This window comes from Phaethon lepturus, unplaced genomic scaffold (assembly GCF_000687285.1).
Source record: "Phaethon lepturus isolate BGI_N335 unplaced genomic scaffold, ASM68728v1 scaffold13838, whole genome shotgun sequence".
In the NCBI taxonomy this organism is placed as follows: Eukaryota; Metazoa; Chordata; class Aves; order Phaethontiformes; family Phaethontidae; genus Phaethon; species Phaethon lepturus.
The window spans coordinates 109128-125397 of NW_010558476.1; the positions used below are offsets into that span (position 1 = coordinate 109128).

At 40.2% G+C, this 16270-nt stretch overlaps 1 protein-coding gene across 1 annotated transcript in view; it reads right to left on the minus strand.

Annotated features, from left to right (window-relative positions):
• Positions 1–16270, minus strand: part of LOC104625452 (mucin-5B) — a 46261-nt gene that overhangs the window by 10251 nt on the left and 19740 nt on the right. Inside the window, exons 16-34 of the mRNA XM_010293077.1 lie at positions 14772–15024; positions 13639–13691; positions 13154–13254; positions 12706–12857; positions 10781–10919; positions 9930–10040; positions 8986–9165; positions 8368–8604; positions 7295–7451; positions 6960–7088; positions 6438–6522; positions 6192–6229; positions 4957–5112; positions 3573–3665; positions 2640–2881; positions 1960–2137; positions 1406–1656; positions 798–981; positions 53–245 (exon numbers count right to left, since the gene is read on the minus strand). Coding sequence (XP_010291379.1) covers positions 53–245; positions 798–981; positions 1406–1656; positions 1960–2137; positions 2640–2881; positions 3573–3665; positions 4957–5112; positions 6192–6229; positions 6438–6522; positions 6960–7088; positions 7295–7451; positions 8368–8604; positions 8986–9165; positions 9930–10040; positions 10781–10919; positions 12706–12857; positions 13154–13254; positions 13639–13691; positions 14772–15024 — 2932 coding nt within the window. The remainder of the gene's footprint in view (positions 1–52; positions 246–797; positions 982–1405; positions 1657–1959; positions 2138–2639; positions 2882–3572; positions 3666–4956; positions 5113–6191; positions 6230–6437; positions 6523–6959; positions 7089–7294; positions 7452–8367; positions 8605–8985; positions 9166–9929; positions 10041–10780; positions 10920–12705; positions 12858–13153; positions 13255–13638; positions 13692–14771; positions 15025–16270) is intronic.

Below are 16270 nucleotides of genomic sequence, written 5' to 3' on the forward strand. Positions count from 1 at the left end.
CACAAATTATCTTGTAGACTTATGTTTCTGGCACTTTTGGGAGTTGTCTTACCAGATGATTTTACACAGATTGGAAGGCTCACAGTGCTGATGATATTCAATCTGAGATGGTTCTGAGACACTTGGATTACAGTATCTGTTGGTAGGGTCTGGGACTTTCCAATCTAATGCCATCTCTTTGAAGGACTCAATAACCTCACCGTTCCTCTTCATAGCATCATCAGACTTCTGGTTGGTGCAGGTGCCTGGTAGCAATATAAAAGCAAAGTAACAGTTCGAGGACAGGACAGCTGGTGCAGATGAAGCTGCTTAGAGAAAACCTGGAGGGAAGTTCTCCTCCTTGTGAGAAGGTAACCACATGTGGGGTCCTGCATGAATTTCACAAGAACTGTTTGTAGGAAGAGAAGGCTAGAAGAAACAGTTTGCCAGTTACTCATGAAAATCAGAGTTGATGTGTTGGTTGATGCATTTCTCCTGGTGGCTAAAGCAACTGAGATGTCTCTGTCCAGCACAGGACTCTCCAGATTTCATACATTCACATATTGAGTAGACATTATCAAAAGAAAGGCCTTAGAAAGAGCCTATCTCCATCCACCAACAGACTGTGAACAGAATGAAAGGAAGTGACTTAAAACTCTGTTTCCTGAGAGCATCTTTCCATCAAATAGAGATAAATTTGTTAAAATTTGTGAGAAATAGAAGTGGAGTTTCAAGAATTTACAGATGTTTACGAGGGGATGAGAGAAAGGAGTAAAATTTATTACATTTCATTACTATCAGCTGATGAGGACACTCACCACACAGTCCCATGGTATTATTATAAAACTTTCTGAAAGGGACTTTTATGTAAAATGCAAGTCGACTGTAGGAGACATAAACTTCTAGTTCAGGTATTTCAACTATGACGTAAAGTCCAGAACTGGTTATCCTGATACCATTCTTGGAAATGTCTGGAACAACTTTCTTATAATTAAACAAAATCTAAAAAGAAGAGAAACAAAAGGTCTCTATGGACATCCTTCTGTTGAGTAAGGTATACAGTTTGGAAACTAGAGCAGCACAAATTCAGACCTCAGATGCACCAAATGAAGTCTGACAAAGGCAGTCATTTAAGTAGTTCTCTATGACTCCTTTTTGATATGTTCTAATTGATATTTGAATACTCATGTCAGGAAGAAAAACACAACTTTCAATTATGTGATCATTTCCCAAGTTTTCAGAATATACAAATTTTCATTGACACAAAGGAAAAAAGAGAGAGAAAGCAAGCAATGTAATTGCATTGCATTTCCTACCCATTCCATTTTTTTACAAGCTTCATCCTTTGTCGTGACAGGACATTTGGTAGTAGTAATACAACTACAGCAAAATAATATTGAGAATTCATTTTAACACAATACTTTACCAAGTTTGTTTCTTTTCCATGTTCCATTGTTTGTGTCAGAATCACAACGGAGTTGGAGTGAAAAATGAGAAGGGACATTGAACAAATTGCTCCATCAATAGCACCACAGTAGTAGTTGTCTAAGTGAATCCAAAAGCTGTGAGAATCAGGATGAATTGACTTCACAAGGACATAGGTGCAGTTTTCTTTAAAATGATAATATGTTCCATCAAAAGTCACATAATGCTCATTTCCCCATCCACTGCAAATACCTGGAAGACAGAGCGACAAATGTCAAGTTCGGCTTCTGAGCTTCCCTAAGTACAAGCTGGCTTTAATTCTTTTATTTGCTTTCGGTGAGAGCTGAAATAACCGGTTTGATAAAGAAAAATTAGCCTAGCAAGGGCACTCTTACCTGCTCTCAACAGCCAGTGTTTTAGATGGGACTTCTGTTGCATCAGATCCTACTTAATTAGTACGAACATAATATAGATGTTGACCACATAGACTTATCTTTCTTGAGGCCCAGCTGAACATAACATAAATTTCAGGAATTCTCCTGCTGCCGTACTTACACTGACACTCAAAGACTTCACAGCAACCAGTTTCGTCATAGCGTTTCATGAATGGGAAACCATTGACACAGAGTTTCAGATGCTGAGGAGGGCAAGTCATGCTGGACAGTTTAATATTGTTTCCTTCTCCCAGGCAAGTCGCAATCTGACAGTTTCCAAAGTTCCATGTTTCGTTGAACTATTGATGGATTGAAAAAGGAGAGGCACATAACAAAATAATGTAACAAAATCTTTAAAATCACACACAGCAACTACGCCCCATTCAGAGGATTGTCTACGATGACATTATTTGCTATCTACTCTTTCTCTGGAAGCCAGGCAATATGAAACATGTAGCAATCAACAGAGCCTTGATATCTACTTCTGTTCTATAACATTTTGTATAGGACTCAGGTTAAGGTCCTGACCAATTCTGATGATGGGGCACTGCCAGATGTGGTTTCCTAGCCTTTGTTCAGCTCAGATAGCTCTGCCCATGTACAATCACTTAGATGTTTCAGGTGAACAGAATAACGTTCAACTTATTCCCTTAATTATTTGGGATCTTCTCATATACTTCTAAATAATCTAATTCAGCCACACCTACAGTCCATCTACCAAGAATCAGAGAGAACATTGAATCTTGGCTGCAGGCAATGCTGTAGCTGATGAAACACATTTTCTTCTTTCAAGTTGCTCACCTTTCTGGGGGGAATGAGCCCGAGACAATCAATCACAGGAGTCCCCATGGAAGCGGGAACTTGGCTTGTTGCACTGGGAGCAGATGTTGGTGGGCAAGCTTCGGAGTCTGGATCACAGATCTTGAGGGCCTCAGTATGACCAATTTTACACTCTGCCCAAATTAATTCAATCTGACATGATGCATTGCAAAGGGAGTAGGCACAACGACCTGATATATTCACTGGCAGAGAAACATTTTCTCCTGCAAGGACAAAACCTGATTGTTAGCACTGGACTGTGCATGAAACTGGTAACTCTCAAGGCCTCTGCATCACCGATCGACCACATACTCAGCCCTGCATGTGACTAGGTGGGTCTGCCTGTACCCGATGGCCACGTTCAGGAGTGACTGTCTGCCTGCAACTCCGTGAATTCAATGGCTGAACTGGGGCTCAAGTCATCCAAATGGCAAAGACTGAGGAAAGGCCACAGGCTCTGAAATTCTGCTCTTAAGTACATTAGCAGGAATTGAAAATGAGTACAAGAGGAGAGAATACTGAATACATCACTGAGCGCAATCTGGTCTTCACAAAGACCAGGAGACAGGTGGTTCAGGAGCTACTAAGAGATGAAGAAGAGTCTTCCCTCCAGTTTTTAGAATATGACTGTGGATTACAAGCCCATGTTCAGCAGTTTGCAATTCAGGGTTTGTGTTGGAGTCCACTGAAGGTAGCATCTGGTGTGAGCTTCCTTACACCAGGGATATCCGAAGCAGGATGCTGTTATAGGATATGAAAGAGTTGTAGTTCTGAAGGTGTTACAGTTCAAAGATGTAACAACGTGTGGTAATGTGTAACTGCAGCAGGCAGAATGAGCACTTGCTGAAGCACATTTACCTATCAGTACATCTTCCCACATCAATGGTGCAGAAAAAAATGTGTTTGATTTCTCACCCTTTTGTAGCAATTGTCCATTGTTACTGCAGAAGCAGGGAGTGGCTACCCTTGACGATGGAGTTGCAGATGTTACAGGCTGCATATGTGGTTCTGCAGGAAATGAGATTATTAATATTCAAATCCTCTGCTACTCTACTTCCAAGCCCTATGGCATCTATTACTTTCTCTCCGATCACAAAAAAAAAAAAAAGGAAAAAATAATAATTTTATAGCTCCACCACATTCTGTACAGGTACACACTAAACCCATCCTCTCTGTGTTTATATACACTCTCTCTATTGCACTGTAAGCTATCAGAATAATATACACACACTCTCCCTCGTAGTTATTTTTTATGTATAGTATACAATAAACTGCCCTTCTACTGTTGCTTATTAATTCCAATTTAAGGTTTCTTTGACGTTTCTAATCCTGAGGGACTTCACCTGATTTTGGAGACGTGATTTTCAGTGGCACTTCATTTTGCCTTTTAATGCCTTGTTGTGAAGAATCTGTTGGTTTAAATACAGCCAGATCATTTAGACACTTTACTATGCCACCTACATTCTGCTTACAATAGTCCTTCCTTTCCTAGCTATTACGCCATTATACTTCTTATTCCTCTTGTTAACACATTTAACAAATACCAAACACACAGGCTTACCATCAAGTCTTTAGCTTTTCCACTCACTTGAGTACAAAAGCTAGCTTTTAATTTTCCTTGTCCCCCCTGTACAATTTGCTATCAGGATAACACACATTTTTTTAGACATTTATTTTTCTTTGCTATATATAATCATGTGGCAAAATTCCACCTTTTCTTTATTTCTTTTTCCTTCCTATTTTCTGTTCATTCACATCCCCTTCCTCCTGCAATTTCTCTTTGGGAAGGGAATAAACCATCAGGCAGCTTTATTTTCTTGCTCCAGTGATCCATTTGAGACTGACTTATTCCAATGCAGAAAATACAGTATTATATACTTACTTATATATAATACTTAAGTATTATATACTTACTTATAATAAGTACAATGAGAACCATAGTGTGATATAGGTGATGAGAAGGAGAAAAATAAGGTTTAAAAGTATGAAATATTGAGACTAGCAACACCAGAGTGTCAACTGTGGGATGCCCAAGGTTATTGCAAAAGCTGTACTGAAAAATGGCCGAATCCCTCTATTCTCTCTTTACCCCATTGACAGTAAGAATCTATAAAAATTACACTTTTTGTCCCCACCATGAGATCCACAAGCTCTGAGCGCCCATTCCTGAACCTGCAACTGCCTTAAATTCTGTGCTTATCCTAGACATGCAGTAGGAGACTTTTTCCAAGATGGAATAATCTTATTACCATTACGGACTTTCATAAAATCACCACCAAATCATCTATAAGTTTATTACCTTGTGCTGATGTGGGTGGTGTTCTGCAAGGGATGACTGTTTTAATGATCTCTCCGTTAGGGCCACAGACAGCATCACCGCACTCAGTCCCATATACTTGGCTGTATACAGTTTCATTTAAGGTGTAGGTCTTTCCGTTGTAGCAGCAAAGGCAATCTGAGGTACCAAAAGAGCAAATTCCACGGTAACAGGGGACACTTGTAATATAAATACAGAGTAAAAGAAAACCAAACTCTGGATTTACCCTTCTGTAGATCGTATCATCAAACATTAATTACCTGACTGAAACACTTCCTCAGTTTCTGCTTGAGAAGTTGCACTGGGACTTTACCTCATTTATTTAGAAGGGGTTAGATTTTTGTTGTTGCTGGCATTTCGTGGAGTCAGCTTGCATAGGGTAATTACTGGCTGGTGAAAGCATCAGAACTGGCACTGTCCTCACCCAGCATGGAGCACAGGTGCGTTCCTTCTTGGCAGGGAATATGACTGGGATTACTGCCTTGCTGAGCGATAAAACACTGGCTCAAAAGGTGTTGCACAGCCATTTCCATGCACTAATGAGGAACATGCAGTGACAAACAATTTCATTTAAATATATGAGAACCTCTCCAGGTTTTGGTGAATGCACATTCAGGAACCCAAGGGAATATATCTATTGCTGTAACAAAATCAGCAAAACTGAAGATGTGTTGTCTACTGGGTCACCCTGCATTTTGGGATGCGGCTTCTCCTAGATATGGGAATAAACTGATACCATACCTTAAGCAAGTGTGTCCCTTAGGCACATGAACCTGCCTCTCATAAGCTAGCTGTCTAGGCTTATTATGAAATTAGTGGAAATTAGAGGAAATAGCACCTCAACAAATCTCTACAAGATTTGCCCTGTTCTAAAAATACTCATTAAAACAAGTACCATGAATGGCCTTCTTCAGACTACTTTCTGTCTGTGTTCACTGACTACCAAGGAAGCATAAATGTGGAGAACAGGTATTTACCTGGGTGAGATGAATCCCACATTTCACACCTCTCTCCTTCCTCCCTATGATTATCCTTTAGACAGTTCTTCAGGTCAAAGGTTGAATTTTGCTTATCAAAGTATATCTGTACTGCTGTGCATTCACCTATTGAACTAGCTAGCTGGAGTCCTATTACCAATATGCCTGCGGTAACATGTGATGTTGGGTTGTTTCAGTCCTATCATCACGTAATGAATGGTGAGGGTGGTGAAAAGTTACCTTTGGAGTCTTCAGCACATAGTTTCTCTTCAGGATCACTGAAGATAAAGAGTAAAGGAGAAGACTTGTTTTATTGGCTTGAATCAGTATGGGGAATAACAATGTCTGCAACAGTATCTGCTTTTACATAAAAGCTTATCCCTGGAGGATTTAATGACAATTGCCACTGCCCATGAACATAAACCAAACATTGCCACATTGTCCTTTACAGCCCTATTCTACCTCTCTCATCATCAGCTGACTTACCATGAAGTGCAGTTAAGGAGAGAGACGCACTCCCTGCTCTCCTCATCAAAATATGGCTTGTCAGGGCTACACTCGGGGTAACAGCCTGGAAAGTCAAACAAAGCATTCTTAGTCTGCTTTACATAGATCCAGGGAAAGCACATAAATACCTCTATCAGATCCGGATTTGATCCCAAAATGAACGTGATCCCAGTATGAATGTTCTTTATACTACAAATTATTTTTCCACTTCCTCTTTTTCCCTCTCTTCCAAAAGTTTTGATTAACTCTGTTTGTCAACAGATTATTATTCTTTGCAAATTGAGACTGAATGACCTTTTACGTCTCCCCGTATTTAAAGGCAACAGGCAAATTATGCTATGAATGGCACCGTCATACAGGGAATTAGCCTGGGTGAGGCATGGTCAATGAGTTTCTGGAGTAAATGGGATAGCTTTTCATCAACCTTGATTCTTAAGACACTTAAAACCAGACTAATGGCTTCAACTCTCATAAACGGCATCAAAGTCAAGCAAGAATTACCTTCTAAACTGTACAGCAAGTTCCCACATTTCCCTTGTGGGTTCCTGCATGTCATTAGACAAGGGGCTCCACAGGGTTTATAGAACCACTCATGTTTGTCCGGCGGATTGTAATAATCACAGAACACAGCTGGAACAGAAGAATAGAAAACCTCCAAGTCTCAGTCATCAGACAGGAGTTATTTTCTAAATGTTGTAAGCAAGAGCTTGTTAAGTCACGCATGCACAGTGATGTCCGTATTCTGCTCTGGACATCCAGGACATCTTCTTTATCGCCCATGTGCCCGAGCACATGGAACACTGCTTTTCTGAGTGCATTTTCAGTGCAATACTTACGGCAAATGGCAGGCGTTCTCCAGTCGATACAAACACCAGCTCTGCTACAGCTTCTTGAATAAGCAGCAACCGAGGTGCAAAAGCACTCACAGTCTCCCACACTGTCACAGCCACAGAAGTCAGAAATACAAGATTCATAATATGGTATTGGGTTCACCTGTCAAAATAGCAACAGATCTGTTACCACAGATATACCTGCTGCACTGTTTTAATGGAAGAAAGGGCTCTGAATTTCTGCCATCCACTGGCAGTTTCTTTGTCAGAACCAGGCTGAGTCTGTGACAGACTGGGATTATCTTGATGGCACTATGATATTTTACAACAGGCAGTTTTCTATTTTCTACCTGCCCTGTAGAATTGGACTCTAAATCTTCTCATTCTCATGTGTGTAATACTGGCATTTACGCTGAAAATGTCTTTCCAGTGTAATTTCTGCAGGACTGAACTACCTTGTTTTGGGCTAGCACAACTATATAGTGTGTGCACTCTCTAACTGAGAGATAGTGATTAAATGAGTATAAAAGGGAATCCTATTTCCATTGAACTTCAGTTATCTCATAGTTTAACCTGTGCCCACATGAACTAACCAAGGAAATTAAGTCAAGTTTCCTTTTAAAATGGCTTATTAAACTGCACTGAAGCATTGTATAGATATTCTCATTAAGAATTATTAGCCTTGTTTCTGTTTAGATTAATTCAACTTGTGTCTAAAATAAACCAAATAATTAATCACTCTAGGTAATTTGAATATTTTTTCCCAAGGATCCCCATACAAACAGTCCTACGCTAACTTATCTCTAGATTTTACAAATTGATACTTAACTTTTTACTTCTGGTAGCAAACTGTTACCCTCTTTGTCTTCCGTTGCTCAAAACAAGCACTGCTGTTTCCTGAATACTGTGCAACAGGATTCAACTGGCATAGCTGTAAACTGAGGTTTTAAAGGAGGTAGCCCTTGTACAGGAGGATGTTGTGTAATAACCTTTGATAGTAAAAATTTGTGTGCAAATGTGCTGCATAATAGCGACAAATACCTAGTGTGAAACTGCTCAGGATGAGAGAACAAGATTACCTTACTGTGACAGGCTTCAAAGATGTTACTCTTAATGATGCTGCAGTGCTTCTGTCCCAGGACAGACTTGAAAGGCTGGTCAGCACACAGGTCTGTCATGTTTATGCTTGAGCAGGTGCTTGTTATTTTCCAGCTGTTTCCAAACTCCTGGATGCTCATCTCCACAGACTGCCCTCTGGTTGTGAAGTCATTCTTTGAGCGGCCATCAAAGTCCCCACAAAGGCCACAGACTTTTCCCTGAGTGATTTGCGTAGGCAAAAAACGATTTGGTTATTTTGAGTGCAGCCGACTATTTGACAGAAATAAACTATAGAACAGGCCAAGGCAAAATAGATGCAAATTTCTTAACAGCCATCAAAATAGGGATTAGAAAAAGCTGGACTTAAGTGGCAATTCACTCTGTTAACCCTCCAATACTGCAAAGCATCTGGCTTTACTTCCAGCAGAGTGTTTCATACTGACTGAACAATGAAATAAAACACAAGACATGGGCTGCTTGCTTCTTCTCATCCACTGAACCCAACACTTTTCCAAGCCCTGCTTTTCAAACTGAGGCTCCAGTTCTGGGTACATAACTTTGAGTTTGAGATCATAACTCTCAGTCCCTGTCATACTTACCTGGAAAGATGGTGCCACGTGAACGACAACAGTAGTCTTCTGGTCCCACATGAAATTCATCCCTTGATTTGTTTCAATCACAATATAACCTCCTCTAAGATCCACTTTGTAATTCTTCTCAGCTCCTGGATTAGTGGCTATCTCCTGAATTCTTCCTTCCAACAGCCTGATTTCGCTGCTCTGCAAGGAACAGGTACATTGTATGGAAGGAAATTGAATAGAAAACTTACTGTAACAGCACTGGTATTCTGCCTTTTGTCTTCCATCTTATTTTTCTGTAGTTTTTACACTACATCTTGGTCTATTGCCAGATGTGTAAGCCACAGACAAGACCCACGGAGTTCAGTGGGAAACGTCTGCCCTTGCATGACAAGTCTTACCTCACAGCCACAGAAATTGCCCTCATTCTAGACAAAATCTGTTTTGCTGGCACAGCAGCTCTTGAGTGCATGGGTAATTCAACATGCTAGAATACCCCTTGTCACACTGCTTTGTTTCACCATCCCCTCACCACCCCACTATGGGAGAAATCTCTTTTGTGTATACTTTGGGGAGATGCTAAGCCTGAGCTGGAGGTAAGAAACTCTTCCCTCTGAAGTTACATCTGCCCTGTGCTTAAACCATGGTAGAGAAACATGCTCCTCTAAAAACTTTACAATCACTTGTATACCTCTAATGCCACAGATGCAAATACACACACACACACATGCACACACATAGGGTGCTGTTGACTCCCTGCATCTTTCCCCTCACCTGCAGAAGTGCTCAGTCTTGTTAACACCAAATGCCTAAACCTTTCCCAGCTTGCCTGCCTCTGCTTTCTGTCTGTTTGACTTCCATAGGTACTCTCTATCAGCAACTGAGTTGGAATATAAATGGATACTACACTAACTGCTACAAAATAAAAATTACAGCTCCTCAGTTATAACCAATTTTAGACAAACCGCAAAAATCAGTGTGATCTTCAGGGAGCAGATGGAGAGTGACTTCCCACAGGCGTTGTTCTGAATTACAATTCGGAAGGTGCCAGCATCCATGTTATTGGGGCAAAAATCCTTAGAAAAATAGATAATGTTGTATTAGATCTTTTCAGACAACTAGACCAGCCTTATACATTTTCAGGAGCTCTAAATGAATGACACACCAATCTGACTTCTGTTATTTTGTCACTTTTTTATTCACCAAAACTCTGGGCATTTTGGAATAATCTTGTGGCAACCAACTTGGTGGCAGGTTCATATTTGACCAGGAATTTAAAAGAGAAAACCTAAGGGAAAAATGAGCTTTTCATAGCATCAGTCCTGCACAGCCAAAAATGTAAAAATATTTTTTCTTAAAATTAGCAAATACAACCGTAATTTGGGGAAGACAAAATGTCTCATGGAGTACTGTCTCATTACATGCAACTATTATACACTAGGCTCACACATTAACCTCTACATGCTTCCGTCACAACAAAAATACTGTCAGTCTTGGGTGGCTGAGAGACACACTTAGCTGTTCAACACCACACCAATTCCTTTCCCTTGCAGATGGTCTAATTATGTCAGGAAAGGGCTGTCCAGCCCAGGACTTAATAATTTAGGATCACACTGTACCCTCGTGTCACTTCTGAGGGTTAATTGCATTGCTTTTATATGGAAAATCTCACTGTTATCTGCTCTAGGTACAAGAGAAGGGGAGTAGACTCTGCTCATCAGTGTTGACTATTTTGCATGGGGTAGCCCACTCAGTCTGAGCCCTACAGTGTAAGCTGTGAAAAGTATATAGATAGGAAAGTGAAAAAAATTGATACCTGAGCTAGGATGTAGTCACAGTCTCCCAGGAAATCAAACTTCTCACCATCAAAGCTCATGTAATGCCCGTTTCCATACACAGTGCAGGTTCCCTTGCAGGGATTGTCTGTGCAGTTCCACCGCCTTTTGTTACAGGTGCTGGGAGGCAAAATGCAAAGAATCACAATCTTTGGATGAAACATGGTTTTTCCTTAACACCAAACAGGAGCAGAGTAATTCAAAGGTTTGTCTTTTGCAGTACTTCAAAGAAAACAATCATCTCTCACTTTTCCGGGCTTACCTTCTCAACAGTTCTGAGACCATGCCGTGAGATGGCTCACTAATCAGAAAGTTCATGTTTACTACCAAGACACGTTTGGACTTTGTCTATTTTTATTCTGTTTTTACCTTCAAATATCTTTAAAATCATTAAGTCTGGCAGCAGACAGTGGGGATTTAGGAGGTAAATTTAAGGTGAAGAAATGAATATTTCAGCCATTTCTGAATATTAATCTGCGAGGTACCATGTGGTCAGTCCTGTTCCTGACAACAGTGGTGTGAACAAATAATATCCCTGTCTTCCCTTGTGTATTGCGTCTGGCTGAGATGGAGTTAATCAATAATATCCCTGTCTTCCCTTGTGTATTGGGTCTGGCTGAGATGGAGTTAATTTTCCCCATAGCAGCTCACTTAGTACTGTACTGGTAGCTAGAAAGGTGTTGATGACACACCGGTGTTTTGGAACAGCGCTGAGCAGTGCTCGCACAGCATCAAGGCTGTCTCTCCAACATTCCCCCCTCACCAGTAGGCTGGGAGTGGGCAAGATCTTGGGAGAGGACACAGCCAGGACAACTGACCCGAACTGACCAAAGGGATATTCCATACCATATGACATCAGCTCAGCAATAAAAGCTAAAAGAAAGGAGGAGGAAGGCATTTGTTATTATGATGCTTGTCTTCCAGAGCAACTGTTACATGTACTGAAGCCCTGCTTCTTGGGAATTGGTTGTACATTGCCTGTTGATGGGAAGTAGAGAATAAATCTTTTGTTTTCATTTACTCCACATCCGGCCTTTGTTTTTGCTTTATTAAACTGCCTTTATCTTGACTCACATGTTTTTTCCATCTTATTTTCTCTCCCTTCATCCTGCTGAGGAGGGGAGTGATAGAGCGGCTTGGTGGCACCTGGCATCCAGCCAAGATCAACCCACCACACCTTGACAAATTTTACCTCCAGTTCAAGGGGGCCACAGACAGAAAATTTTAGCTGTTATACCCTTGACAAAGAGACTTCAATTTTTTGCCATGTGTCTCCTGTTCTTATAAAAAACCAAAGCCCTCACTGTAATAAAGCCTCTTAATGGCCTCTGTGGTGCATCGTCTTGGCAGGGCTATACAGTCTCATCCTGATTAAATAACGGGTAAGGATTCAAAGCATTTTTGCCACCATGATCAGTAACAACAGTGAAGTCTATGGCAGAGTTATACCAGCAATGGGAGAAACTAGAGCATTCATTTATCTTATGTGACAGCTACACACCCAGAAGCACTGGAAGTCACTGGAAGATCATTGCGATTCCTCCCTCCTCTAAAATCAATCCTTTTCTGGGGTTCAGCTGTGCCCAACAGACACGGATTCAATACCCACTTGTAGAACAACCAGCCACAGACCAACCTGGATGAGGCTGGTACTTCCAAAACTGGTATGGAGGCAGTTTGCAGAACAGGATGGAAATGATTTGACAGAAGATCTTGGTACTCATTCTCCCCAAGTGGAGGCTCGTGCAGCATGTTGCAGAGAGGAAATGTTTCCCCTTTTATTTTTACTAGAAGCCTGATGGCTCTAACAATGAAGAGGAAGGCTTCAAAATGTCCCATTTGCTCACTATGCACTGACAATTTTAACAGTTCTTGTTATAAAACAAGGCTCCATAGAATAACATACCATGTGTTGCAGTCCACTTTGATGGTGTCCCCAGGTTTATAAAAGTGTCCTCCATGGACACACGGGCATTGATCTTTAGGAATACATCCTCCACTGCCATCTAATACCAGCCCATCGGGACACATGCAGCCAGAAACACATTCTGTGACATACTGCATATATAAAAATACAAAACAAGGCAACTCGTTAATACACAGAAAGTACAGGGAACTAGCAGAGGTGCTAGCTCTGGGTACCAAACTTTTGGATTTTTTTTAAAAACCCATAACTGTAAGTTAGCGACAATGAAACTACAAGTATCACAGCTACATGGGTAGCGATAGCGGCTGTGTTACCCGTATAGCTGGTCTGTCAACAGCATAACACGTTACTGTCAGCGTTTGTTAAGGACAATCATACATGCACAATCATGTTGTCCCATGCTCCTGCTAGGAGTTGAAGTCCTTACACAGTGCATGTCCTGAGTCTTACAACTTTTCTGACACTCTGATCCAATTGCATTAGGACCCGCAGAGCTGCAGTTGAAGTAATACATAGGAGCTGGGCAATCTATAGGAGGAAGAAAACATTTTAGGAAGGTAATTTAGTGAAAACAATAAGGATGCCATCAGCAATTGTAAAGCAGCGCACAGCATTTTTAGGGCAGCGTGTGTCTCTCATGCAGTTTCTATTAGCTTTCATTTCTGTCCATCAACAACGTGGAGAGAAGGAGGCAGATAACTTCTAAACTTTGGGAAATATCTTCATCTTTTAAAGAATTCAGCAAGTCTGGTGACATTTTTACAAAGACAACTGTTATCAACATCCAGAACATTTGAGGGAGAAGGCAAAAATGTGCAGGATACTAAAACATTACAGAAAGTGAGAGAGAACACAGAAAAACATTATAAATACTAGCTGACACCATAATGCTATTATTTAACAAAATCTCACCTTTTACCAGGACAGTTTCTCCAATGCAGTCTAATCTTCCTCGAATGCATTTGCTAAAGAGATTACATAAAATGAAACACATCAGTTCTTTGTACATTTATCTCTCACTAGAGAGAAAGGTACTGTAATTCTTCACTGGTCACACAAATAACAAATTCCTATCAAAATGAATATTTGGTACAGCTATCAGGTTCAAAGACATGAATTACCATCCCCAGAAGGAAGATTAAGACATCCATCTCTTAAATACTCTTCCTTCATCTGCCACTGGTTTCCTATGTGTTTTCCCTAAATCAAGTTTTCCTAAGCATCTATTTTCCACTCTGTGAAATGATACTAATACTTTCTCTCATAAGAGACCTTTTAAATTACTAAGTGAATCTGTGTTTACAAAATAGTCTAGAATCCTCAGGAAAAAATATGGGAGTTGGAAGACAGAGAGAGACTATGTAGACATCTAAAGATACAAATAAATTGTTTGAATGAAACAGCCTTCCCCTGGTATTTGTTTGCATTGCTGCCGCCTTCCCCTGGTATTTGTTTGCATTGCTGCCCTGAACTGGTTGAAAATGAGAAAAATGACAATTTTTTTTCATTGCAGATGCAAAATAATTATGTCATTTTTAGTATTTTTCACAAAAATTTCTTTCTCTCTCTTTTTAAAAAGAATCAGTTTAAAAACTGAGATTTTACATTTTTTTCCTGGATCATTTAAATTTTTTTGAATAGTCTGCAGGATGGTGTGTTGGACACTGTTTTTTACTTTGCTTTTTCATTTCAAAGCCAGAAAGTCCCCCAAAACCCCTATTTTCTAGAAAACTTGCTCCCACCATGTAAGGATATTTTTTACACAACAATAAACTTTGTATAGATATAGGTTGCAAACATTACTCTACTACATCTTAACATTAAGATGTTTTCAGGCTCTTGTTTGCTAGCAGGAATATAGGATCTTAACTTTTGCTGTGGCTGCACTTCCTGCCAGGGGAATATTTGCTTTGGTAGAATCTAGGAGAAATTTGTCATTATTCCTTACGGTAAAATGACACCATTCAGGGATTAGAGCAGGGACTTCCCCAGTGAGACCTGACGTCTCCTAGGTATGCAGCCTTTGCATCATCAGAGTAGCTTACCACATCAGTTTGTCCTCTTGGAAGGAGTTGCCAGGCTGAACAATCTTGCCTTTGTAGTAGCAGGGACAGTCATCTGGAGTTACACATTCCTCCTCGTCATTGAGGTAGGTTCCTTCAGGGCAACCACAGCCCTCCATAGGAGCGATCTGAACTTTACACAGCGGATCAGGTTCATCCAGCGAGTGGCAAGACTGGTTACAGTACTTCACGCTATAGTTATAAACCATAGTCTCAGGACACTCCTCAGAGGGATCTTTGCAAGAAAAATAAAATGGATGTATGGCCTTCTCTGTGCAATCATCACTCATGCTGTTAATGCAGCTTTCTGCATGTTGGTAGCCATAAATGTGCTTTTTTCAAACTAGAAGACCTTGTCTCCCAGTGGTCTGAGGGAAGTCTGCTCACATAGGCTAAACTACGTGACACTGAATACTGAAACACTCAGCAGAGTATATCTTGACTGAATAAGGGAATCAGTATATTTTTGTAATTTATACAATTTATACTTCTGTCCTATGCCAAAAAATTAAACCAATGAATTCTACTTTGTCCTTGTAATTAAAAATTAATTTTCTGTTCTTTACTAATGATTTCTTTGGTTGGTAATAATTTAAGAAATTAGCATATTTTGTAAGGGGTAAATTTTGATGTTAAATGGGCAGTGCCAAGAAACTCTGCTAATCCTTTGATGCTACTAAAGAAAATGTGTTTGAATTCTCATAGATATCTTGAGGGCAACTCTTGTTGTCATCCTCTGAGGAAATGAGAAACAACAGTTTCTAAGACCTCTGTGTGGACCAACCAGTTAATACCAAAATCTACAGAGATCAGCCGACCCTGTAAGACGGTGAAAAGCTGGTTAATTTTCACAGACTAACAATAAATAACAGCTTTAAACTCTGCAGTAAAATCTGCAGTAGTAATCCATAGGAATGACATCAAAATTTGTCAGGAAATATCACCTGCATTAAGGCTGTGGTTTTCAAGAAAGCCTGGCATCCAGATTCCTCTGAAATTCAATCAGAATGGGGAATCTAGTCATCTTGGACGTCTTTCTAATTCACAACCACAGATTTAACCCCTCAGATGTTTTCCAGATACACACAGATGCACTACAAGGTATAGGTGAGTTGTTCAGAGGCAATTGTGTTAATCAACTTTGCAGCAATATCATTACCATATTGGCAATAGATTCCCTGCTTAAACAAAGCCCTGTATGGTTTTCCAGTCCATGACCACAGTACACTTTCTTAGATTAGTTAGTGTGCTAGGTTTGTGTACATATTCAAAAGCACCACCTCCATCAACAAAAACCAGCTAGTTTCCCTGGTCTTAGCTGGAACAGACACAATATCTCGTGTATAACTTGGGCAGGTCATGTTCTCCTACTTTATAGGTACACTATGAAGACGCAGTAACTGGTAAATCAAAATAGGCCAAATAAGAAAGATATTAGTAAAGATGTTGAACATGAATTTACATCAGATTTGCCTGAATGG